The sequence below is a fragment of the Rhinolophus sinicus genome, linkage group LG15 (assembly GCF_036562045.2).
Source record: "Rhinolophus sinicus isolate RSC01 linkage group LG15, ASM3656204v1, whole genome shotgun sequence".
In the NCBI taxonomy this organism is placed as follows: Eukaryota; Metazoa; Chordata; class Mammalia; order Chiroptera; family Rhinolophidae; genus Rhinolophus; species Rhinolophus sinicus.
Window position 1 is genome coordinate 46,973,473 of NC_133764.1, and position 20,291 is coordinate 46,993,763.

Consider the following 20,291-nt stretch of genomic DNA (forward strand, 5'->3'; position numbering starts at 1 on the left):
GATTGTTGAGGAAATGGCTGATGACAGTGAATAAAAAGAGCCTATATTGAAATAGGGTGACATTTGAAAGGGGAGCCAGTGGATCAGGTAATGATGTTAGAAATGAGGGGAAGGAAGGTAATGGCGAGTAAAACTCCAAAAGAATTTAAAACATAGATGATTGAAGTTAAAAAGACCTCAGGGGTCACCTGCCCAACCCTGGTATTTTAAGGTTGAGGAAGCTCTGCCCCCGACAGCAGGGGTGATTTGCTCAAGGTCACACAGTGAGTTACTGGCAGAGAAGAGACCCGAACTCAGAAACAAACTCTAAACCTCCAAGGGTTTGGTATTTAGACTTTCGCCCTACTTATAAGGTGCAGGCATCTCGTCAATACTCCCTTCTCCATCCCCATGGTGCAAACACCAAAACCTTCCATTCTTCCAGCAACAGAAGACTATTTTTTAAATGACATCTTTTGCAAAATATGTCACCAAGTATCACTCCTGCTGGAGACGCCTGGAGTGGGGAGGGCGAGTCCGAGCTGGGCGGGTGCAGAGGCGGCCGAGGGGCGGCCGGGCGGCTGGCTGGCCGGGGTCCCGGGGCGCGGCGGGGGGCGGGGGGCGCGGGTCGGCGGCGGCAAGGCGGCCTGCAGGGAGCAGCCGCGAGCCGGCCGGGCGCGCCGAGCAAGAGCCCCAGCCGGAGCGGGGCGGGGGAGGGAGGAGCCAAGAGCGGCCGCCGCCTCTGCCGGAGGAGCCGCGGGGCCGCCACACTCGCCCCCCGCCCCCCCGCGCTCACTCGCACTCACACCCGGGCTCAGGAGGCGGGCGGCCCGGGCCCCACCGGCCCCCCATGGACGCCCCCGGCACGGGGCGCTGAGACCCCGCGTCGCTGCCCAGCCCTGTCCAGCGCGCCACGCCGAGGTAAGGGGGAGGGAGCGAGGGGGGTATTAATATGCAAATACCTCACGATTGATTATGCAAAGCCACAGGGCTCTCTGGCCAGCTCCCCGGCGGGCTGGGGGCGTCCGGGGGGGACCCGCCGCCAACCTTAGCCTGCCCCCGACGCCCCTGAGACCCTGTCACAACCCGGGAGCTTGCAACTTACGCCCTGGGGAAGGGAGGTGTTGCTAGGAGGTCGGTGGGCCCCAGGGTTCGCCGGCGGAGATGGCGTCCAGGCCTCCCCCTCGAGGGCCCGCCCGGCCTCTGTCCGGCCCGTCTGCTGCGCATTCCCGGGCCCGGCCCCGCTGCCGGCCGCCCGAGCGCCCCCGCCCGCCGCGCCGCGCCGCGGTTTGTTTACGGTGCGCGGGAGGCCTGCCCCTCAGCCCCCACCCCTAGCCTTCCAGGCCGAGGCCGAGTGGCCTTTGCAAAGCTGTCTCCAGCTGCGGAGGGCAGTATGTGTGGGGTGGAGAGTGGGCTTGCAAGGGTCCGGGGAGAGGGAAGCCCCCCCTCCACCCGCCTCCCCAGTTGAGCATGGCTCTCTGGTTGCAACACTCCTAATTGCAAAAAACGCGGCTGGGGGTGGGGTGGAGGTGTGTGTGTGTGTGTATGTGTGTGTGTGTTGGGGGAGAGTGTATTTGAGGGTCCCTAGATGATTAGAGTTGCAAGCTAGGGTGGTTGGGGAAGAGAGGGAGGAATGGACCTGTGTTGTGTGTACCCCCCCTTTTTCCCTCCCCTTGCAACGTGTCTCCTCTGGTGCCCCTTCTCTGTCTGGGGCCCTCCCTTGTCCCGTGTGAAAGAAAGGCCTGGGGAAGGGGGAGTGATAGGGGCAATGGAGAGAGCCACTGTTTCCAGGGGTGGAGGTCGAAGGAGGGAAGCCAGTGGGATGGTAGCCCACCCCTCAATGATGGCCCTGGCCCCAGGAGGGGGAAGGGATGAAGGGGACTCTTGTCCAAGATGAGAAGGGAAGCAAATGTGACATGCAGACACCAAGATATGCCCACATAGACAACCACATGCACACCCAGGGACACCCAGGCATACTCAAGGACAGGAGCTACTGGACACACCCACATGGGAACAAGGGAAGTCGCAGGCTGCTGCTGCACTGGGGAGCTCAGAGAGATGGGACACACCCACGGGAGACCGACCCATGCACATACCTACGCACAGGGTCACACGGAGACGCTGTCACACACAGGGGCAAGGAGGAGTCGCTGTCACCCACACAGAAAAAGTCACTATCACATGCATACATGAACACAGCAATTGCACACCGCCGCACATTACAAAAGACCCTGTCACTCACAGGCACACACGTGCTCGCATGAGCCCAGTCACACAGGCATCAACGCCTGCTGTGACAGTTGCTGTTAGTCAAACGCAAAGGTAGTTACACATCAACACATGTATACACAACTTAGCAACAAGTATTTTCCTGGACTTCTGTGGATCTCTGAGGTTCTGTATACAACAAAACCCCTGCTCCCAAGGAAATGAAATTTGTGTGAAAAGACTTTCCTGCATAATGGTGCAAGGCATGCATTTGTGATAATGTTCTCCGTTGCTTGTCATCCCACCCTACAAGATAGTGAGCTTGAGACCTGGCAGGATCACTCCAAGAGTGCTGGATCCCACCCAGAGCCTAGCACAGGAAGTGCTCTGTAAATACTTGTTAATGGATTGACTGTGGGAACTCCGGACACAGGTGCACTCATTTGCACACAGTCCCAGGGACTCAGGTGCAGAAGGTGTTCACAAGGCTCAGATCCACACAGTCACAGGTCCAGGTCGACAGTTGTGTCCAGACAACTCTAGACGCACACCCCGAGATGCACACAGAGTCATGGACTTTTTCCCTTAAGCTTCCTTCTGTCTTCTTCCTCCAGGCTCAGCTTTTTTTTTTTTTTTGAGGGACAGAGAAACTAGAGCAAAGAGTAGGGGCAGGGGGGTTCCAGAGGGCCGAGTCCCGGGCCTGAAGCAGTGTCCAGTGACTCCCACCAGCTGGGATTATCCTGGCTGCTAAGGGACGGGGTGCTGCAGTCCTCATCCCCACCCTGAAAACAAATGGTGGGGCAGATCTCGCTGCCCCTGCTGGAGTCATTTGTCTGAGCCTTTTCTGGGGCCTTTCACTCACCCCCAGCTGAGTTCCTGCCTCTCACCCTGAGTCTGGCTCCTTTTCCCACCTCTGCCCTCCTGGCTAAACTTGGAAGCTTTCCTTAGGAGGCCGTATGCTGGTGAGTGTCTGGGTGAGTGATGTGTATTTTTGACTTGGAATTTCTCTCTAACGCTGTCTCTCTGTTGCTCTGTCTTGCTGTGTCTGATTCCCTCTCCTTGTTTCTCTGCCAGACTATAACTCTCACCCTGTCGCTACCCCTGTCTACCCCTGTTCTTGTCTGTTTCTGCCACAACCTCCTTTCTGAGCTGGGAACTGGCAGTGATGTTCTTCATAGTTTTCCGGTTGTTAATACTCAAACCCCGCCCCTCAGTCCCCGCCTGCCCTGTCTCTGGGGTCATCGAGAGGTTGGGGTGGGGGGCGGGGGGCTCAGCTGGCTGTTCAGGACATCCTGCACTTCCTCAGTGCTGCAGCTGCAGGCCAGCAAGTTTTGGGGGCTGGGAAAGGGGGGAAGGGAAAGGGGTCACCAACTGCCCATGCTGACCTCTCAGGCTGGCAGGCTCTGCCAGGAGACACCAGATCAGTGGAAGCTGGGTGTGCAGGCCACATCCAACTAGCTCCTAACCAAGCCAGTGAGGAGCTCCCTTCTACACTCACCCACTGGAAGAGAATCACCCCCATGGGCAGTGGCGGGAGTTGGCAGGACCCACAGTGGCCTTTCTCCACACCCCTGGCAGCTGAGACCTACCTCAGAGATGCCCAACAGCTGTGTCCTCTTTGCCCAGCCTCAGAGCCTGCTTCTGAGGGTACAGCTGCCCAGACTATGTGCAGGGCTGAGTGAGGCCCTCTCCCACGAGTGCAGGCTTCAGCCCAGGGCGGCAGAATGAGCAAATCTTCCAGAGAGGGAATCTGAGCAGGGGACACCAAGCATTTCTGGCCATGCTCTCCTCTAGCTACGGCCTGTTTGGGTCAGGAGGCATTGATAGTGATTCTACCATAGAGAATCCATGGGCTGCTACAGAAGGGGAAACTGAAGTTTAGTCACAGGGAACACGTAGCTGGATGAAAGACCAAGGTATCATTCCTCTAACAGGTAATGTCCTGTATGCATGGTGCATGATAAGCACTTATGCTTACAGTGAGGACGCTTGTGGGCTAGGGTCCCTTGGATTTCTTGGAGAAGGTTGGTGGAGAATTGATCTCCTAGACATCACAGGAACAGAAATGAGATGGCGGGTGGGTAGCCATGGTGGGTCCCTAGTCTCTACTCACACTTCACATCACCATTTTCTCCCTGACAAGTTTTTGCAACCTGGAGGCCCTCTGACCCTCGCCTTTTAGCTTCTTCTTAAAAAGAGCCTTGGCATCTCAGCCTGGGACACACCTCCCCTCCTAGTTAGGGGCACAGGCATGAATGTCTGGGCATCGTTGCATCTCTGTTGGGACAAGTCTCAGCACTGGGAGTGGGGGAGCAAAATAACAAGGAAAGCAGGCTCCTCTCCCTAACCCTGCTTGAATGTAGAGTACAGCACCCTTTGTCTCTCCTGGGGACCCACCATTCCCAGCTACCTACCATCAACCAATCAACCAAGACCCAGCCCTGGCTGACAGACACTAGATTCCCCACCCATGCATGGAGGGGGCATTAGTGTGAAGGGTGGAGGCACAGAGTAAGGACCGATGTGGTATGTGTGGTGCCTTGAGATTCAGGGTCTATCCTGGGTTGCCTCTTTCCCTCTGTGAGTCTGGTGATGACTCCTCTCTCCCCCAAATCCCTTTTTTAATTCAGCAACTCCTCTTCAAGGTGCAGCAAGGACAATGGGGGGATGCCCTGTAGTGGGCCACTGGGAGCCAATCTCAGCTCTAGTTCTCATGGCAGCAAAGGTGCTTGGGGGACTTTTGTGCATCTTGGGGAGGGAGGCAAACCTGACCACGGTAGAGAGCACTGGCTGGGAGTTGGAGGCTGGGTGTTTGCCATCCCCCAGTTGCTGACTTTGAACCTGAGTTTTCATCATCCAGAGACAGTGATGCCTACCTCACTCTGAGGAATGGTACATAACATACCATGGGATGACACCTGTGTTCAATCTGTGTTGCATCCTAGCGTGATAAGCAACGCCTGTGGATTCTCCTGGCCTCCCAGGGTCTGGCACTCTAGGGTGGGGATATATACATGCCACCTGGAGCCAGAGATACTTCTCAGTCTTTCATGGAGGTGTCTGGGGCTGGTATGGCGGTGGTGGGGAGGAGCATATAATTTTCAGACATATGGTGTCGCCTGCCCTCCTCCCTGGCAGGGGTGCCAAAGAGGACCTCCCTTTTGTATACCTGTTGTGTGAGGTGCTCCGGAGGGAGAAGTCAGAAGTTCTCTGGGTAGACAAGGGGAGCAAGATGGAACTTATTGGTGTTCAGGAAATGCTGTCATTGCCCCCCTTCCTTGGGGGTGAGCATTCAGTCTAGGGACCAGGGCCTGGGGTTGCAGACTAGGGCCAAAGGTACAGCCACACACCCCAGCAGTGGCAAAGAGCAGCGTGACCGGACCAAGCCCCAGGGCACCTCCTCTTCATCCTCTTTTCCTCTTGTGAGGAAGAGATGAGCTCTTGGCTCGCAGAGCCCAGCTGCCTGTTTTCATTTTCTCTTTTACCCAAGCGCGTGGGCGGAGGAAGGGGAACGGGGACCGAGGCTTTGGTGGCTATCTGCGTTTTTGTACACATCAGTGAGTGGGAGTGTTGTGCGCGCATCCCTGTGTGCGTGTTTTGTACATGTGTGAGATGGGGAGGGCTCTGAATCTCTATGGAACGGTACCCGAAGCCTGCCGCTGTGCGCATGCGCGATGAATGTGTGTGTCTGCACGTGTCCGTGTGTGTGCCGGAGACTCAGCTGCATTCACTTGCGCGCGTGCGCGCGCGCGCGCGCGCGAGCGTGCAGACACACACACACACACACACACTTTTTAATCTCTCCCCATTCCTTCCCTCCTTTTCCCCTCCCTCTCCCCCCTTCCCCTACCCCCTTCTCTCTCCTTCTCTCCCTGTCTGTCTCTCTCTGTCTCTCTGTCTCTGTCTCTGTCTCTGTCTCTCTCTCTCTCTCTCTCTCTCTCTCTCTCTCTCTGCCAGTTCTGCTTGGGTGGGTGGGGACTAGCTTCCACCTCCCTGGGGTGCCTGGGAGAACATCCCTGCCTTTCCTTTCCCTCCTGGGCAATACTCCCCAGGGCTTGGGAACAACTCCTCTCTGTGGCCTCCTTCTTCCTCCTTGGAAGAGGGGAGTGGGGAAGGGAGGACCCCAAGCCCTGTGCCCATGATACCATCTGCAGTGAGGGCCTTGGGCCCCGTGACATTCATGCCTCTAGCCTTCAGCTGCCCCAGCGCCCAGCTCCAATTACCCCTGACTGCTGGGGGGAGGGTGGGGAGAATGTGCCATGCCCAGCTTGGGGGTGCTCCTAGCTCAGCCTTCTTGGCTGCTTGGATCTCCCACCTCCATTCTTGAGGGGCATTGGGGCAGGGGACATGAAGTTCTGTGGGTTGGCAGGGAAGGGGCTGGGCATAGGGGATGGAGGTGACCTCCAGACCTGGGCACCCACCTTGATGCCTGACTGGAGCTGGCCTGGGGTGAGAGCAGGGAAAGGAGAGCAGCAGGTGGGTGAGGTTATGTTGGGGGGAAGCACAGTCTTTGATGTTAACACTGGGCATCTGGCCCAAGTCAAGGCTGCTGTTTATGTCCTTCTGTTTCTGACCTACAGGGGGGAATTTCCTGTTCTATTCTTTTGGGGGAGAGGATTCTTTGTTGATCCAATCTCCCCCTTATGTCACATCCCCCACCCCCATCTCCCATTCTCTAGCCTCCAGGGTCCCACAGTGGCTAGTTCAGACTTAAGGATCACTGCCCTTAAGCTCCAGAATCCCATCTCATGTGTGCCCAGTGAGAGCCCACCAAGGAGTGCTGCCTCCTTTCCCTCCTCCCCTCCCTCCCTACCTCCCTCCTTCCTCCTTGCCAAGCTGGTGCCTGTGTCTGTGTACTCCTCTGCCATCTCACACCTGCCAAGTAGTACCTTCCTTTCCGCCTTCACTCCTCTCTTTCCTGGCAGTAGGATAACAGTGAGTTGGGTGGGGCAGTCCTGGTCAGTCCATACCCAAGAATAGAACAGGGGGGATCTGGGAAAGGAGAAAGAGGTCCCAACCCCGAGAGGCATGTACCCCTCGGTGTGGGGGCCTGGGTTGTTTCTGCAGCTTCCACCGCCACCAGACTCCCAGGGGCTGTTGGTGCTTGTGGCTGCCCATGGGAGCCCACGCTGGCACAGGCGGCAGTGTCTGCACACAGATGCCTGTGTTTGCCTGTGCATGCCCTTGTATATGTTTGGGCTACAGTGGCCACCTGGGCCTTTTAGCATCACCCTTTTTGGCTCCCATGGTGTGGAGTCAGTGCATCAACGCCAGATCAGTGGGAGTTGGGGGGGGGGTATCTCCCCCCACCCTAGCAGCAGGCAAAGGGGAAGGGGAGAGGGAGGTGTGAACCTACCCACAGCACTATTAATAGCCCACATGCCAGGCCACCAAGAACCAGCTGTCACCGTGGAAACCATTTCTACTCCCCCCTCCCCCAGCCTCTATGGGGTGGGACTTAGGCAGGGCATAAAGCACCCCCCCACCCATCTTTCTTTGTTACCTTTCTCTCTTTGTCTCCCTCTCCTTCATTTGCCTCTCCTCCCCTATCTGTCCTCCTCTCTACCTCACCCCTCTCTCCCCATCCCCCACCCCCCTCTCATTGCTGCCTTTCTTCCTTTCCCTCTACTTCCTAGGCATCCCCTGCTCTACCCCCATCCCTGCCCAGCTCTTTGTTCTTGCCCCTCCTCATCTTTCTTCCCTTCTTTCCCCATCGTCCCTTTTACCCCTGTCCTCTTCTTTTTCCCCTTTTCTGGACCCCCGCTATATGAATGTGTCTTTCCTTCTGTGGTTAGCAAAGAGGAGGGCTGGGCTTTCTTTAGAGCATTAAGGACAAAGTTTAAGGGCCCCAGACAGGTGGGGTCAAAGCCAAGAGCAGACACTCAGGAGAGTAGTGTGTATAGAATTGGGGCTAGACTTTGGGGGCAGAGAGTCCCTTCTCGCAGGCCCAGAAGTCCTTTGGGAAAGTCCCCTGGGTTTGCAGGACTGTGGAGTGGGACAGTCTGGCAGTGGGAACCTGGCATGGTGCCCATGGATGCCGCATTGGGCGCTTGTCTCTGTCCCCCCATTGTAGAAGCACTTAAGCTTAATGAAATGCTTCCCCCTCCACGGGCACCTTGCCCACACTGCTACCCGGTAGCTCTTATCTGACAAAGAGAGAGTGGGTGGCCAGGCCAGCCGACAGGTGGGTCTTTCGGTCCGGCCGTCCAGGCTAGTCTTAGAACCCCGTAGCTCCACCCACTCTGCTTCCTTGGGGCTGAGCCTTGCCTCTGCAGGGGATGTGCCCGGAAGGAACTGGGGGAATTGAGCTGGACTCAAGGAGGAGGGGAGCGAGGCTGTCCTTCAGGGTGGGCACCCTCGCCCCAGCCCCCTTCCCTGCCAACCTTTCTCTGCCCACAGCTAACACAGGCTCACGTGGTATGTGCCTCCCCACATGCTGGGCCCTCTGCTTGCTCTGTGTCATCTCAGAGGTCCAGGTATGTCCCTAGAGAGATGACAAGGAGTCTCTAGGGGTAACAGCTTCTTGCTCAGTGCCAGGTGAGGGTGCCATAAGCAGTGAGGGCAGCACCTTGCGCCTCTGTCCACTGCCAGGGGCTCAGTGTAGCTTGGGCTGCACTGACAGGCACCAGGGCACCAGTCAGCTCGACTCAGAGGTGGAGCAGACAGAGAGCTTCCCCCTCCCTGCCGCGGGCACGTGCAAGCCCTTGGCAGTGCCCAGACACATTTGGAGTTAAGGCTGGGCTGGGGAGGGGGAAGGGAAAATAAACATGGTGGCTTAGGTTGGCACTGCCCCAGGTGTGCCCTGTAGCAACTGGCAGTAGCAGGGGTGAGGGAAAAGGGGGCCCTCCAGAGCTATGGCCCGGGGCAGGCACTGCCCATGGCATGTGGCTGCTGCCGGTGCTCCCTGGCCGGCCTAGCCCACAACTGCTAATACCCATTCTCACATACCCTGGCCCTCTTCACTTGCCCCCAGGGCCTTCTCCCCAGGGCTGCCCCTCTCTCAGCATGCCCACTCCTGTGCCTGCCTCCTCCCTTCCCTGGGGGCTCTTGGGCCTCCGGCTGGCGAGTGGATTTTTCCAGCCTCTGTAAACAAGTGGTGGCAGCATGCCAGGTGGGTAGGAGACAGGCAGGGGCAGCACCGCAGCCAGGGTGTGCCAAGCACCGAGGCACAGCCTGGTTGGGGGTGGGGGGGAAACAGGGAGACACCCAGAGAGAGAGAGAGAGAGAGACATTCATATGCCTACAGACAGACCCAAGGAAGCCACATCGGACACAGATAGAAGTGGAAACGGGCGACAGAAAATAGCCCTCTATTGTCCAGCCCAACACCCACGACTGCCCTGGCCCCCTACCCCTCACTGCTCTGGCTTAGGGCAGCAGGCCCCAGTGCCCAATCCCTGGGCATCCCCACCCACTCCTCCTCCTCCCCCCACCTCCACCCCTTAGAGCTGGCTACGCCATTATAAATTTATAACAGGAATTTCTCTACAAGCCAAGAAAAACTTGACCTACTTTCTTGACGGCTCTCTGGGCTAAGGCTCCCTGCTTGCAACCCGCCCCCCCACCCAGTCTCCTGTCCAGCCCCCATTGCCCAGTCCTGGTCTGTGGGGGTACCAGAAACAGAATGGGCCACCCTTCTGTCCTCGTGCCACGTTCCCCACACTGGGGGCTTGCCTGAGTACAGAGGCCCTGTCCCACTGCCCTGCCCTGCCCTGCCCAATGGCCTAACTTATCTCACCGTTCCCCTCCTACCCTGGCTCCTTATCAGTTCCTGGGGGTGGGGTGGGGGGCCCAGGGGTGAGGTCTCTGGTGCAGCAGCCACGTGATGAAAGTTGTGTGTACGGAACTGCACCCTTTGTCCCCCTCGCACATGCCCACACCTGCCTATGTGTGCAGACAGTAAGCCTCAGCTTTGGAGCCTGTGGTCAGAGGTACAGTGTGGAGGGAAAGGTGGGCCCAGGTTGGCACTGCCTTGAACCCCAGGTAGCAGAACAAGGCTAGCAGTCAAGCCAAGCTTCAAGGTTTTAATCCCTGAGCCACCTGCTTACTAGCTGTGTGAACTTGAGTGAATGACCAAGGTTTCTGACACTCAGTTTCCTCATCTGTAAAGTTCTGCCCACTTATCTGCTGGGCACATATCTATTTAGTTAGCGTGTGTTAGTTTCCTTTCCCCCTTTCCCTTGTCATCCTGGTGGGTGGTAGCTTAGCTAAACCAACTGGGATATCTGGTCCTCAGACTGGGAAGTGTGATTCGGGACCTTCTACGGACAGCTTTGGAGTCCTTGGGAGGCCAGGGTTGGAGAATCATAACTTGGCCAGCAACAGGGGAGGTTGGCTCCCCATGGTTTTCAGTCTCTATCTAGTAAGGTACTCAGATGGGTATTCATGATCCCTGCCCCTCAGGCCCACACCCCACACCCTTCCTTCATGGGTACCCCCCACGCCTGGGCTGAAAACAGCTTTGTTTCTAGTCCCCTCTTGCCCTATATCATGATGAGTTTTATAAACCCTTGGCTAGATTGGTGGTAACAATAGCTCACATTTAATCGATGCATGTTACCAGCCAGGCCCTTACCTGAATGTGAGGACTAACACATGGTACGTGGATGATCTCATTCTTTCCCTCCATCCCTTTCCATGTCTGGGGCTCAGGACATGGATCTCCAGTCTTGCCTGCTATACCTGTTCATCTGAGGGGTCATCCTGGTCCTCTCCCTGTGCCTGCCCTCCATGCCCACTACCATCTTATGAACCCCAGGAGCCCAAAATGTTGCCCCCAAAGGACTCCTGTCTATCTACCCCCACCATGGCGCCGCCTTATCCCTGCCTTTCTCCTCTCTCTACAGGGACTTCTGGACAGGACAAGACTCTGAAGCTACTCCCCAAGCCCAGGACCCCTCCCCTCACAGACCCAGCTTTCCCCCCAGTCCCACCACCTGCCACTCCCTGGCCCCTCTCACCACCTGTCCCCCTTGGGGCATAGGGCATGGTGTGAAAGGCCAAGTGCTGAGGCGGGCACCATGGGTGCTGTGCCCTAGGCCTGGTGGCGGGGGGTGGGTGGCCGGTGGGCGTGCAGGGGGGGCCAGTGTGCCCACCCTAGTCTCTTGGCGTGCTGGAGGGCATCCTGGATGGAATTGAAGTGAATGGAACAGAAGCCAAGCAAGGTGGAGTGTGGGTCAGACCCAGAGGAGAACAGGTAATAGATCCAGCAACTAGGTTGTGCCAACTCCTAGGCAGCAGGCATGCTCACCTGGCTGGGCAAAAGAGAGCTGAGCTTGGGCCTTTAGGGGAATGGGCGCAAGGCCAGCAAGCCTGCTGCCTACCTTTGCCCAGGAGATGAGGTCATATTCACATGTGGCAGGGAATTAGGCACCTGGACTGAGAGATGCCCGTTTTGGAGTGAGGAGGTGACACAGAGCTGAGAAGTTACATGCAGCAGGCATGTGGCCCCTCCCTTGACAGTACTGGGCAGTCTCAAATGCCCCCTATGTCCCCTCAGCCACCCTCACCTGAGCATTTGGAATCCAACAGCCTTGCCATTTGCTTCCTCTCCCTGCCAGCCTGTTCACGTCTGATCACTAGTGTGAGGTCCACAGGCCATGGTGCATGTGACATGACAGTTAATGGCACATGCACCAGTAACTGTCGGTCACAGCCCACTCTTATATTTGGAAACTTTTGGGAGCCCCACAAGCTCTTCCTTGTTCATAAGCAAGGGCAAGCACTGCCATGGAGCTCCTCCCAGGAAGTGGAAGTGAATGCCAGCTGTGAAGGTTTTACTCACACGTGGAGGAGGCATCAGCCCTGCACACATTGCTGGGGATGGACTACCTATGATCTGCATTGCCCTTGAGGAGCCCAGAGGGTCTCTGCTTCTCCCGTCCACTCCAAGTGGCACAGAGCTCTGGTGTGGTGCCCCTGGAGCTGGGGACAGCCCGTGCCTATGGCCAGGGATAGGGTGGAGGAGGGGGTGCTCTGGGGAGCAGAGTGGCTGTTGCCTAGGAGACCAGATCTTGAGCCAGGAGGCCAGAGGCCTGGCCAGGCAAAGCCCTGGGGCCCGAGACTGGGTTCCTGGAGGGGTGGAGGAAGTGGATGGGGCTGGCAGTTGGGTAGGGCACTGGGGGTTTTCCCCTCAAACCTCACCCCACGGGGGGCTCTGAAAAAGAATATCTGACGTGTCACTGCGTCACCCTCACTGGTAGCCTCTGTACCTCCCTGCCCAGACTTCTGTGGGTCTGGGAGAGTCTGCTCCTAACCAGAGAAAGGCGGGAATCCTGGTTCCCGGTCCCCCAGAGCTGCAGCCCCTCCCCACCCCCCCATGTCCCTGCGCCTCCTTGTGGCTGTCCCTGGGATTGCACCTAGAAGCTGTAAATCTTGTAATTGGTGAAGACCGCCAGCACAACTGGGGCTAGGTGGCCCGGAGTTCCCCCACACCCTCCCCTCCTGGAGGTGGGAGGGAGATCTGACCTTCCAACCGTTGTAGAAATCAGACAGGGGTAGTCCCCAGGGGGCGTGGAACACAGAGCTGTCTTTGACTGTGACCCTGGCCAAGGTCACTGTGTCAGTGTGTTGGGAGCTGCATCAGGCTCCAGTGGGAGGGGCCGTGCGACATGCCTGGTGTGGGAAGTTATACAATCCGTGCATGCGTGTAGAAGGCTTATGTAACCTGTGTGTGCTGAGGTTATGTAACACGTGTGTGGAGAGGTTCACAACATATATGTACAGCGGCTCAAGGTTGCTAATACCGTGCATGGAGGGGCTCAGGGTCCTTGTCCTGGCTCTGATTCCAGTGCACAGTGTCACCAGGCACAAGTGGGGCCTCAGTTTGCTGCTCTGTTAAATGGATGCCATGGGCAGGGTGACGCTGGAAGTCCCTTCCTGTTTTCATATTCTTGGTTCTAGGTTCTAGTTGCTAGGCACTATACAAGGTCCTGGTCACATGAGTTCAGTCACTGTGGTTATGTAGCATGTGTGTATGACCTGGAAAATCAAGGAACATGTTTACTGAAGGGAGGGGCGTGGTATTATTAGGTGCCTGTCCAGAGGGCTGTGTAACACATGGGTATATCCTAGTGATCATATAACACATTGGAGCGTAACCTGAAAGTTACGTAGATATGTAGATCCTGGTACTTACTTACCATGCTTGGGTTTATACTGACGACTGCATAGCTAGTCATATGCAGTGGTCTTGTGTTGCATGTATATGTGTGTGTTTTAAAGGTTATATAGCTTTAAGCATGTCCTGAAGATTCTTTCTGCGTGAGTCATGAACTGAAGGCTTAAGTATGTGGATATCTTGTGGATTATGGGTATTTAAGTTTCTATAATTTGTGTGTGTGTGTGTGTGTGTGTGTGTGTGTGGTGTGTGTGTTAGGGCCCTAGAACATGCTTGTGCTGCAGCCAAGCCCCTTATCTCTCTCCTTGAAGCTACTAGATAGCTGGACCCTTCTCAGTTTTGTCAGCTGACCTGGGGGTGGGAGGTAGAATGAGGACACAAGATGCAGGGAGTTGGGCCTGGGGGCTTATATAAGCCTATTGGATGAGAAGGGGGCTGCCCAAAGACTGCTCTGTGATTCTGCCCACTTTGCCCCCATCCAGTGCCAGGTCACCAGATGGAAAGCGAAAAAGAAAGAACGGCCAATGTTCCCTGAAAACCAGCATGTCAGGTGAGCCTGGCTGTATGTGCCCTTCCTCCCTGCCCTCAAGCCCACGAAACCAGGCCAGGGCTCTTCTGGAGCCTGGGCATGTACCAGCAGCTCCTGTGTCCTGTGGGGAGAGCCTCTGAGAGGGCTTGGGATGGGTTCGTCTGGAGCTGAGATGGGTGATGTGGGCATGCCTCAGCCTTGAAGATGGATTAGGTCAGGAAGAGCCTCTTCCCTTCTCTGATGACACTCTTGCCTGAGACCCCCACCCTCACCGTGGAATCAGGGCCTGTGCTAAAGGGCTGAGGGGCTGTATTCCCCTGAGATGAGCTGCTGATATTTGCTTCTCCTTCTCCTGCATCCCTCGCTCCTCAGATGCAGCAAGAGGAAAGCCTGAATGGGCAGGCAGAAGAACTCTGGGATTCTCCATATTCTTAGGGAAGGGGATGGACAAGATAACCTCTGAGGAGTCTCTAGGATTCTGCCCTTCAGGGAGTCTGGGCTAGGGCATGGGTCAGGAAGGAAAAGTTGGGGGATGGAGAAAATGTAGGAGCCTCTCTTCCGGGGGCCCAAGCCATGCCTGCCTCCCTTCCTCCCTCCCAGGGTATATCCCTAGTTACCTGGACAAAGACGAGCAGTGTGTCGTGTGTGGGGACAAGGCAACCGGTTATCACTACCGCTGCATCACTTGTGAGGGCTGCAAGGTATGGACCAGCCAGCTCCTGCCCCTCCCCCACCGCCGGCACCCCCGTCTCACCCCCTGTAAGACCCTCAGTACCTGGCACAACAGATGGCTCTATAGACATGTAACCGAAAGCCCACCTGTTACATCAGCATCATTTTTCTTATTCATTAATTCATTTGTTCATTCATAATCCCTACCCTGCTCCTCATAGGTAAGAAGCCTAATCTCTCTGAGCCACAGTTTCTTCATCTATAAAATGGGGATAATATGCTACATAGAGTTGTTGGGAGAATTAAAGGAGATCATTCACACAGAGTATTTAAAACAATGGCAGGCACATAAGACGTACTCAGTAAACGCCAGCTATCATCCATCCATTCAGCATGTGAGGGGTGTTGTACATACCCTGCCCACAAGCTGGTCACAGCCTACCAGAGAGAGACAGACATCAGTGGAAGCCAACATCAGTGTTTTTCAAAATGTGGTTCATGGGCCACCTGCAGTACTAGTTCAATGCATATTCCCAGGCCTCAAGCAGAACCTTTGTGGTGGAGCCCAGGAATCTGCCTTGGAACAAGCTCCCCAGTTGCTTCTCCTGAATCTGAAAGGGTCGAGAACTGATGCTGGTGGGGCACAGTGGGGCCCAGAGGAGAAGAGGATGGCAGAGTCTCCCTGGGCAGAAGGCACAAGGTCATAGACTTGGGGGGGCTATTGGACTTCAACTTTGGACATATCAACCTGCATGGTTTTTTCCAGGATCATTACCTCCTGAAAATGTAAAACCTTCCAAGAAACAGAAATATTTAAAGATATGTTAAGACTTTAAGTTTTTCTCTGTCTGGGTGTCAACCAAACCAAGACCACCAGGGATTTAGAGTCCCATAGCAGTTTCCCTGGATGTAATACAAGCAATGTAACATAGACCAAGGAGCCTCACCCTCAGAGACATCTGAGTCCCAGAGGAGCATCTCAAAAGGAGAGAGATGCCTGACCCCTAACGAGTCTGATTTTATAGATCTAGTGTGAGGCCCAGGCATCTGTCTTTTTGGTAAGCGTTTTGGTAATTTTAATGCACCCCAGAGTCTGAGAGCTCAGATCTTGGTGTCCCGTACCTTTGGACCAGTTCTGACTCTGCTGTCCATTTAGCCATTTGGGCAATTTAAGCAACCTAGGTGACTTTGGGCAAATCGCGTCTCTCCAAGCTTCAGTTTTCTAGTCAGTGGAATGGAGACAGTGGTAGCTTCTACCTCATGGGGTTGACATGAGTGTTAAATGTGATGATGCATCAAAGAAAGGCTTACAGGTGCCTGGCACGTAGTATGTGTTCAACATGATATATAAAATTGAAAATTTTCTTTTAAAGCTACTAGAATTCATACCCACTGCCATATTCAGACTTTTTGACACCCCACCCCAATTTCATGAACTCTACCACATGGGCAACAGGCAGCATATATGAGAAGGTTTGGGGGTCAGTGTTGTTCTTAGTCATTTAGCAAGAAGGAAAATCAGGGATGCATTGGACTTCCAACGCTACTATTCCTTCAGGCTTCACAGCACCTCATACCATCCCAGGCCCAGATATCCCCACTGCAGTCATCCTCACCTCCAACACCATCCCTACCAAGTACCCCCACCCCTTAGCAGCCTGGGGAGCTGAGGATGTGTGTTTCTAAGGTCCCAAGTCCTGGCAAAGTCCGGTGATCCTGGGCTTGCTGTGTCAGGAGTATGCCAGGTTCCCTCACTAATACCTCACCCTTCAGTGACCTGCATGGTTGGTTCAGGAAGGGGAGCTCATGACCACAACAGGCTTTATCTCCCCCCAACCCCAGGGCTTTTTTCGCCGCACAATCCAGAAGAACCTCCATCCCACCTACTCCTGCAAATATGACAGCTGCTGTGTCATCGACAAGATTACCCGCAACCAGTGCCAGCTGTGCCGCTTTAAGAAGTGCATTGCCGTGGGCATGGCCATGGACTGTAAGGGGATCGTGGGGGGAGTCGGGCCAGGTGACTGTGGGGGGGGGTAAGTTCAGATAATAGCAGCTCCCTTCCAGGGAACCCTCAGGGCCCACGGGACAGAGTGACAATCCAGGACAGGCTGATGGAGGAATGAATGTTCAGAATCTTGGTCCCTGCCTCCCTTATCCCTGGGGAAAAGGAAGCAGAGGATTCCTCTCTGAGCCCTGCGCACGAGCCCCAGTGCTTACCTGCCTTTTACCACTCCAGGCCTTAGAGGGACTTGTTGGGTAGAAGGAAATCCTGAGCACCCCACCCTAGCACAGTGTTCCTGACTATCAGAGGAGACACCCCACTTCTGGGTGAGAGAGGGCTTCTTTCACTGGCTAGGATCGGGTGGCAGGGTCTTCTAATAATTACTATCACCATAGCCCTGTGGCCAGAACCTGCTATGCCTCTGAAGCACCCCAAAGTGGAGTCGATGTCCCAGTGATTTGGAAGTCTCTTAACCTCTCTGGCCCTCAGTTTCCCCAACCTGTACAGTGGGAAGAGTAGTTTCTGAGAGGGTCGTAAAGAATGTCATGCAAAGGGCGTATGTCTCCCTGTTGTTAACAGTGGTTCTAGATGACTCAAAGCGGGTGGCCAAGCGCAAGCTGATTGAGCAGAACCGGGAGCGGCGACGGAAGGAAGAAATGATCCGATCACTGCAGCAGCGACCAGAGCCCACTCCTGAAGAGTGGGATCTGATCCATGTTGCCACAGAGGCCCATCGCAGCACAAATGCCCAGGGCAGCCATTGGAAGCAGAGGCGGAAATTCCTGGTAAGGAGAAAGGGGTTGGGGGTGAGCGGCAGCTAGGTGACTCGGGGAGGAGAGCAAGCTCAGGGTCTTGCCTTCACCAGGGAGCCCTCTTAATTTAATCCGACCCAAAGCTGATACTCTCCACAACTTGGTGGTCTTGGTGACACACCTGTATATGTGTCACTGCTTGCTGTCTGGGGTCCTGCCTAGTCCATCCGATTGGGAGCTCCATGAGGACAGGGCCGTGCCTTCCTCATCGAATTTCTAGTGAACAGGGGCGACCTCTCCTCTTTTTCCTGCCCATAGTGACTGGGAGGAGAGGGTGAGACACAGTCATGTAACAGTATTTTGGGGGACCTACTGGGAGCCAGGCATTGTGTTAGACCCTGGCAAAACTGAGTGCCAAGTGAATGGTCAGCTTGAGTGTGGATGGTTGCTTGCATATGGTGGGGGAAGGCAGAAAACTTACCTGGTTCCTAGGGGTGGAACAGTGCGCTGTTTGTTAAGAATACAGGCTCAAATACCAAGCAGATGTACGTGTAACCGTCAGTAGTCAGACTGCCTGGGTTTATATCCTGGTTCTACAACTTATTAGTCATGTGACCTTGGGCTTATTAGTCAGCTGCACTATGCCTCAGTTTCCTCATCTGTGAAATGGAGCTAATTATAATATTTTACAGGGTTATGGTAAGGATTAAATGAGATAATACACGTAAAACACGTAGCCTAACGCCTGTCCACATATTAAATACTCAATAAATATAGCTTCTATTTTTATGACATTACTTCTACTACCCTTATGGTCATTGTTATTATTAGCAGACGTGGAGCTCTGGCTCTGATCTATTCACTGCCCCAAGGTGAAAGTGATGCCCCGTAGGCCTAGGACATAGCAATCCCAGGTACTGGTGGCCCATCTTCCCCAAACTGCCTTGGAGCTCCCCCTGGTGGGCAGGGAACCTCAGTGAGAGTTGTTAAAAGGGGTCTGTAGCCCCTGCTGACCCCCATCTTTCCCTCTAGCCTGATGACATTGGCCAGTCACCCATTGTCTCCATGCCGGACGGAGACAAGGTGGACCTAGAGGCCTTCAGTGAGTTTACCAAGATCATCACCCCGGCCATCACCCGTGTGGTGGACTTTGCCAAAAAACTGCCCATGTTCTCCGAGGTGAGTGACAAATGGGAGGTGAGACATGGTGCCACACTGGAGGGAAACCTGGGGCTGCTTCCCAGGTCACCAAGTCTCAGCACATGCTCATCTGAGTTTCTCTGGGCAAGGAGCAATTCCTTTGGGTTAACAAACACAGCGCAGCGCATGTGCTGTCTCCCTCCTCTCTCTCTGTCTCTCTCTGTCTCTCTCTGTCTCTCTCTGTCTCTCTCTCTCTCTCTCTCTCTGTCTCTCTCCCATACCCAACCCCCACTACCTTACCCGAAGGAACCAGCAAGTGCCCAGTCCCCTGAAGTCTACGTAGCCATCCCAACTCTAAGGCAGCCTGAGAGCTCTCATCTTAAAGAGCACTGACTGGGGACAGGCTGTCATACTAGCTGTGTGACCTTGGCCATGTTGCCTAACTCTCCTGCATGTTGGTTTCCTCATCTGCAGTGGAGATGGAGATAATGAAGGGATAATTGTGAGGTTTTGTGAAATAGGGCCTGTCTGTGGCCCAGTGCAAGTTTAGCTGTTCAGAGTACATGTTACTGGCTGAGGCCAATGGTGGCCTCGCAGCTCCCAGGGGACACCCACAGGGGACCCTTTTGGAGTGGGGCATGCTGAGTGTTCCTGTGGCCCTGCCGCTCTGCAGCTGCCTTGTGAAGACCAGATCATCCTCCTGAAGGGGTGCTGCATGGAGATCATGTCCCTGCGGGCGGCTGTCCGCTATGACCCCGAGAGTGACACCCTGACGCTGAGTGGGGAGATGGCTGTCAAGCGGGAGCAGCTCAAGAATGGCGGCCTGGGCGTAGTCTCCGACGCCATCTTTGAATTGGGCAAGTCACTCTCTGCCTTTAACCTGGATGACACAGAAGTGGCTCTACTGCAGGCTGTGCTGCTAATGTCAACAGGTACCTGCGGGTTGGCTGGGAGGGTTATCGTTATCCTCCGTCCTTAATCTTAGTCTCTCTGCTCGTCAGCTCCTGTGCCCCTCCAACCCACCAGTGTGTCCCACAAGCTTACCTCTGTCATCCAAGTCATCTCCATCACCCAGGCCCATCCTCTGTCCCCTGTGCCATGCTCTGTCACCCGTCCCCCCTCTGTTCCCCAGGCCCATCTCTTGCTTCCCGATCCCTCCTCTGCTCTTCGTCCCATCTTTACCCCATTCTTTGTCTCTGCCCCCATCCCCTCTCTATCCCTATTTCCACCCCACCTCTCTGACCACCAAACCTCTCCGCCCACAGTCCTGTCCGATCTCCAAGTTTCCTCTCTTTGCCCAGGCCCACCTCTCTGTCCCTCTGTCCTCTTTGCTTATCCCTCCGTATCCCTGTCCATGTAGTTTCCCTCCCTCTCCCCTCCACATGCCCCCCCACAGTGTATGTTCCTCCCCTCACGGCCCCTCCTCTCTCCCCTCTGTCTCCCTTCACCTGCTCACCCCCGGGCCTCCTTTTTCCCTGCAGACCGCTCAGGCCTGCTGTGTGTGGACAAGATTGAGAAGAGTCAGGAGGCGTACCTGCTGGCGTTCGAGCACTACGTCAACCACCGCAAACACAACATTCCGCACTTCTGGCCCAAGCTGCTGATGAAGGTGACTGACCTCCGCATGATCGGGGCCTGCCACGCCAGCCGCTTCCTCCACATGAAAGTCGAGTGCCCCACCGAACTCTTCCCCCCACTCTTCCTCGAGGTCTTTGAGGATCAGGAAGTCTAAAGCCTCAGGCGGCCAGAGGGTGTGCGGAGCTGGTGGGGAGGAGCCTGGAGAGAAGGGGCAGAGCTGGGGGCTGAGGGAGACCCCCACACCTCTTCTCTCCTTCCTCTCATCCTGGGATAGATTCAGCTCCCACACACACCCCTGCACTAGCC

General features: G+C 55.4%; 2 protein-coding genes across 5 annotated transcripts in view; one reads left to right on the plus strand and one right to left on the minus strand.

Moving 5' to 3' along the window:
• Positions 1-1,243, minus strand: part of MED24 (mediator complex subunit 24) — a 30,590-nt gene extending 29,347 nt beyond the window's left edge. For 2 of the 4 annotated variants that reach the window (XM_074320055.1, XM_019747564.2), the window contains exon 1: positions 1,085-1,224. The gene's annotated coding sequence lies outside the window, so the exon portion shown is untranslated. Of the gene's footprint in view, positions 1-1,084 lie in introns of all 4 variants that reach the window. The other 2 variants (XM_019747562.2, XM_074320054.1) reach the window with 2 other exon arrangements.
• Positions 724-20,291, plus strand: THRA (thyroid hormone receptor alpha). The gene is made up of 9 exons (XM_019747569.2): positions 724-900; positions 11,037-11,386; positions 13,792-13,859; positions 14,439-14,539; positions 16,353-16,500; positions 17,095-17,300; positions 18,300-18,446; positions 19,081-19,339; positions 19,889-20,291. Exons 2-9 carry the CDS (start codon positions 11,334-11,336, stop codon positions 20,137-20,139), a joined length of 1,233 nt encoding a protein of 410 aa, XP_019603128.1. The 5' UTR covers positions 724-900; positions 11,037-11,333; the 3' UTR covers positions 20,140-20,291.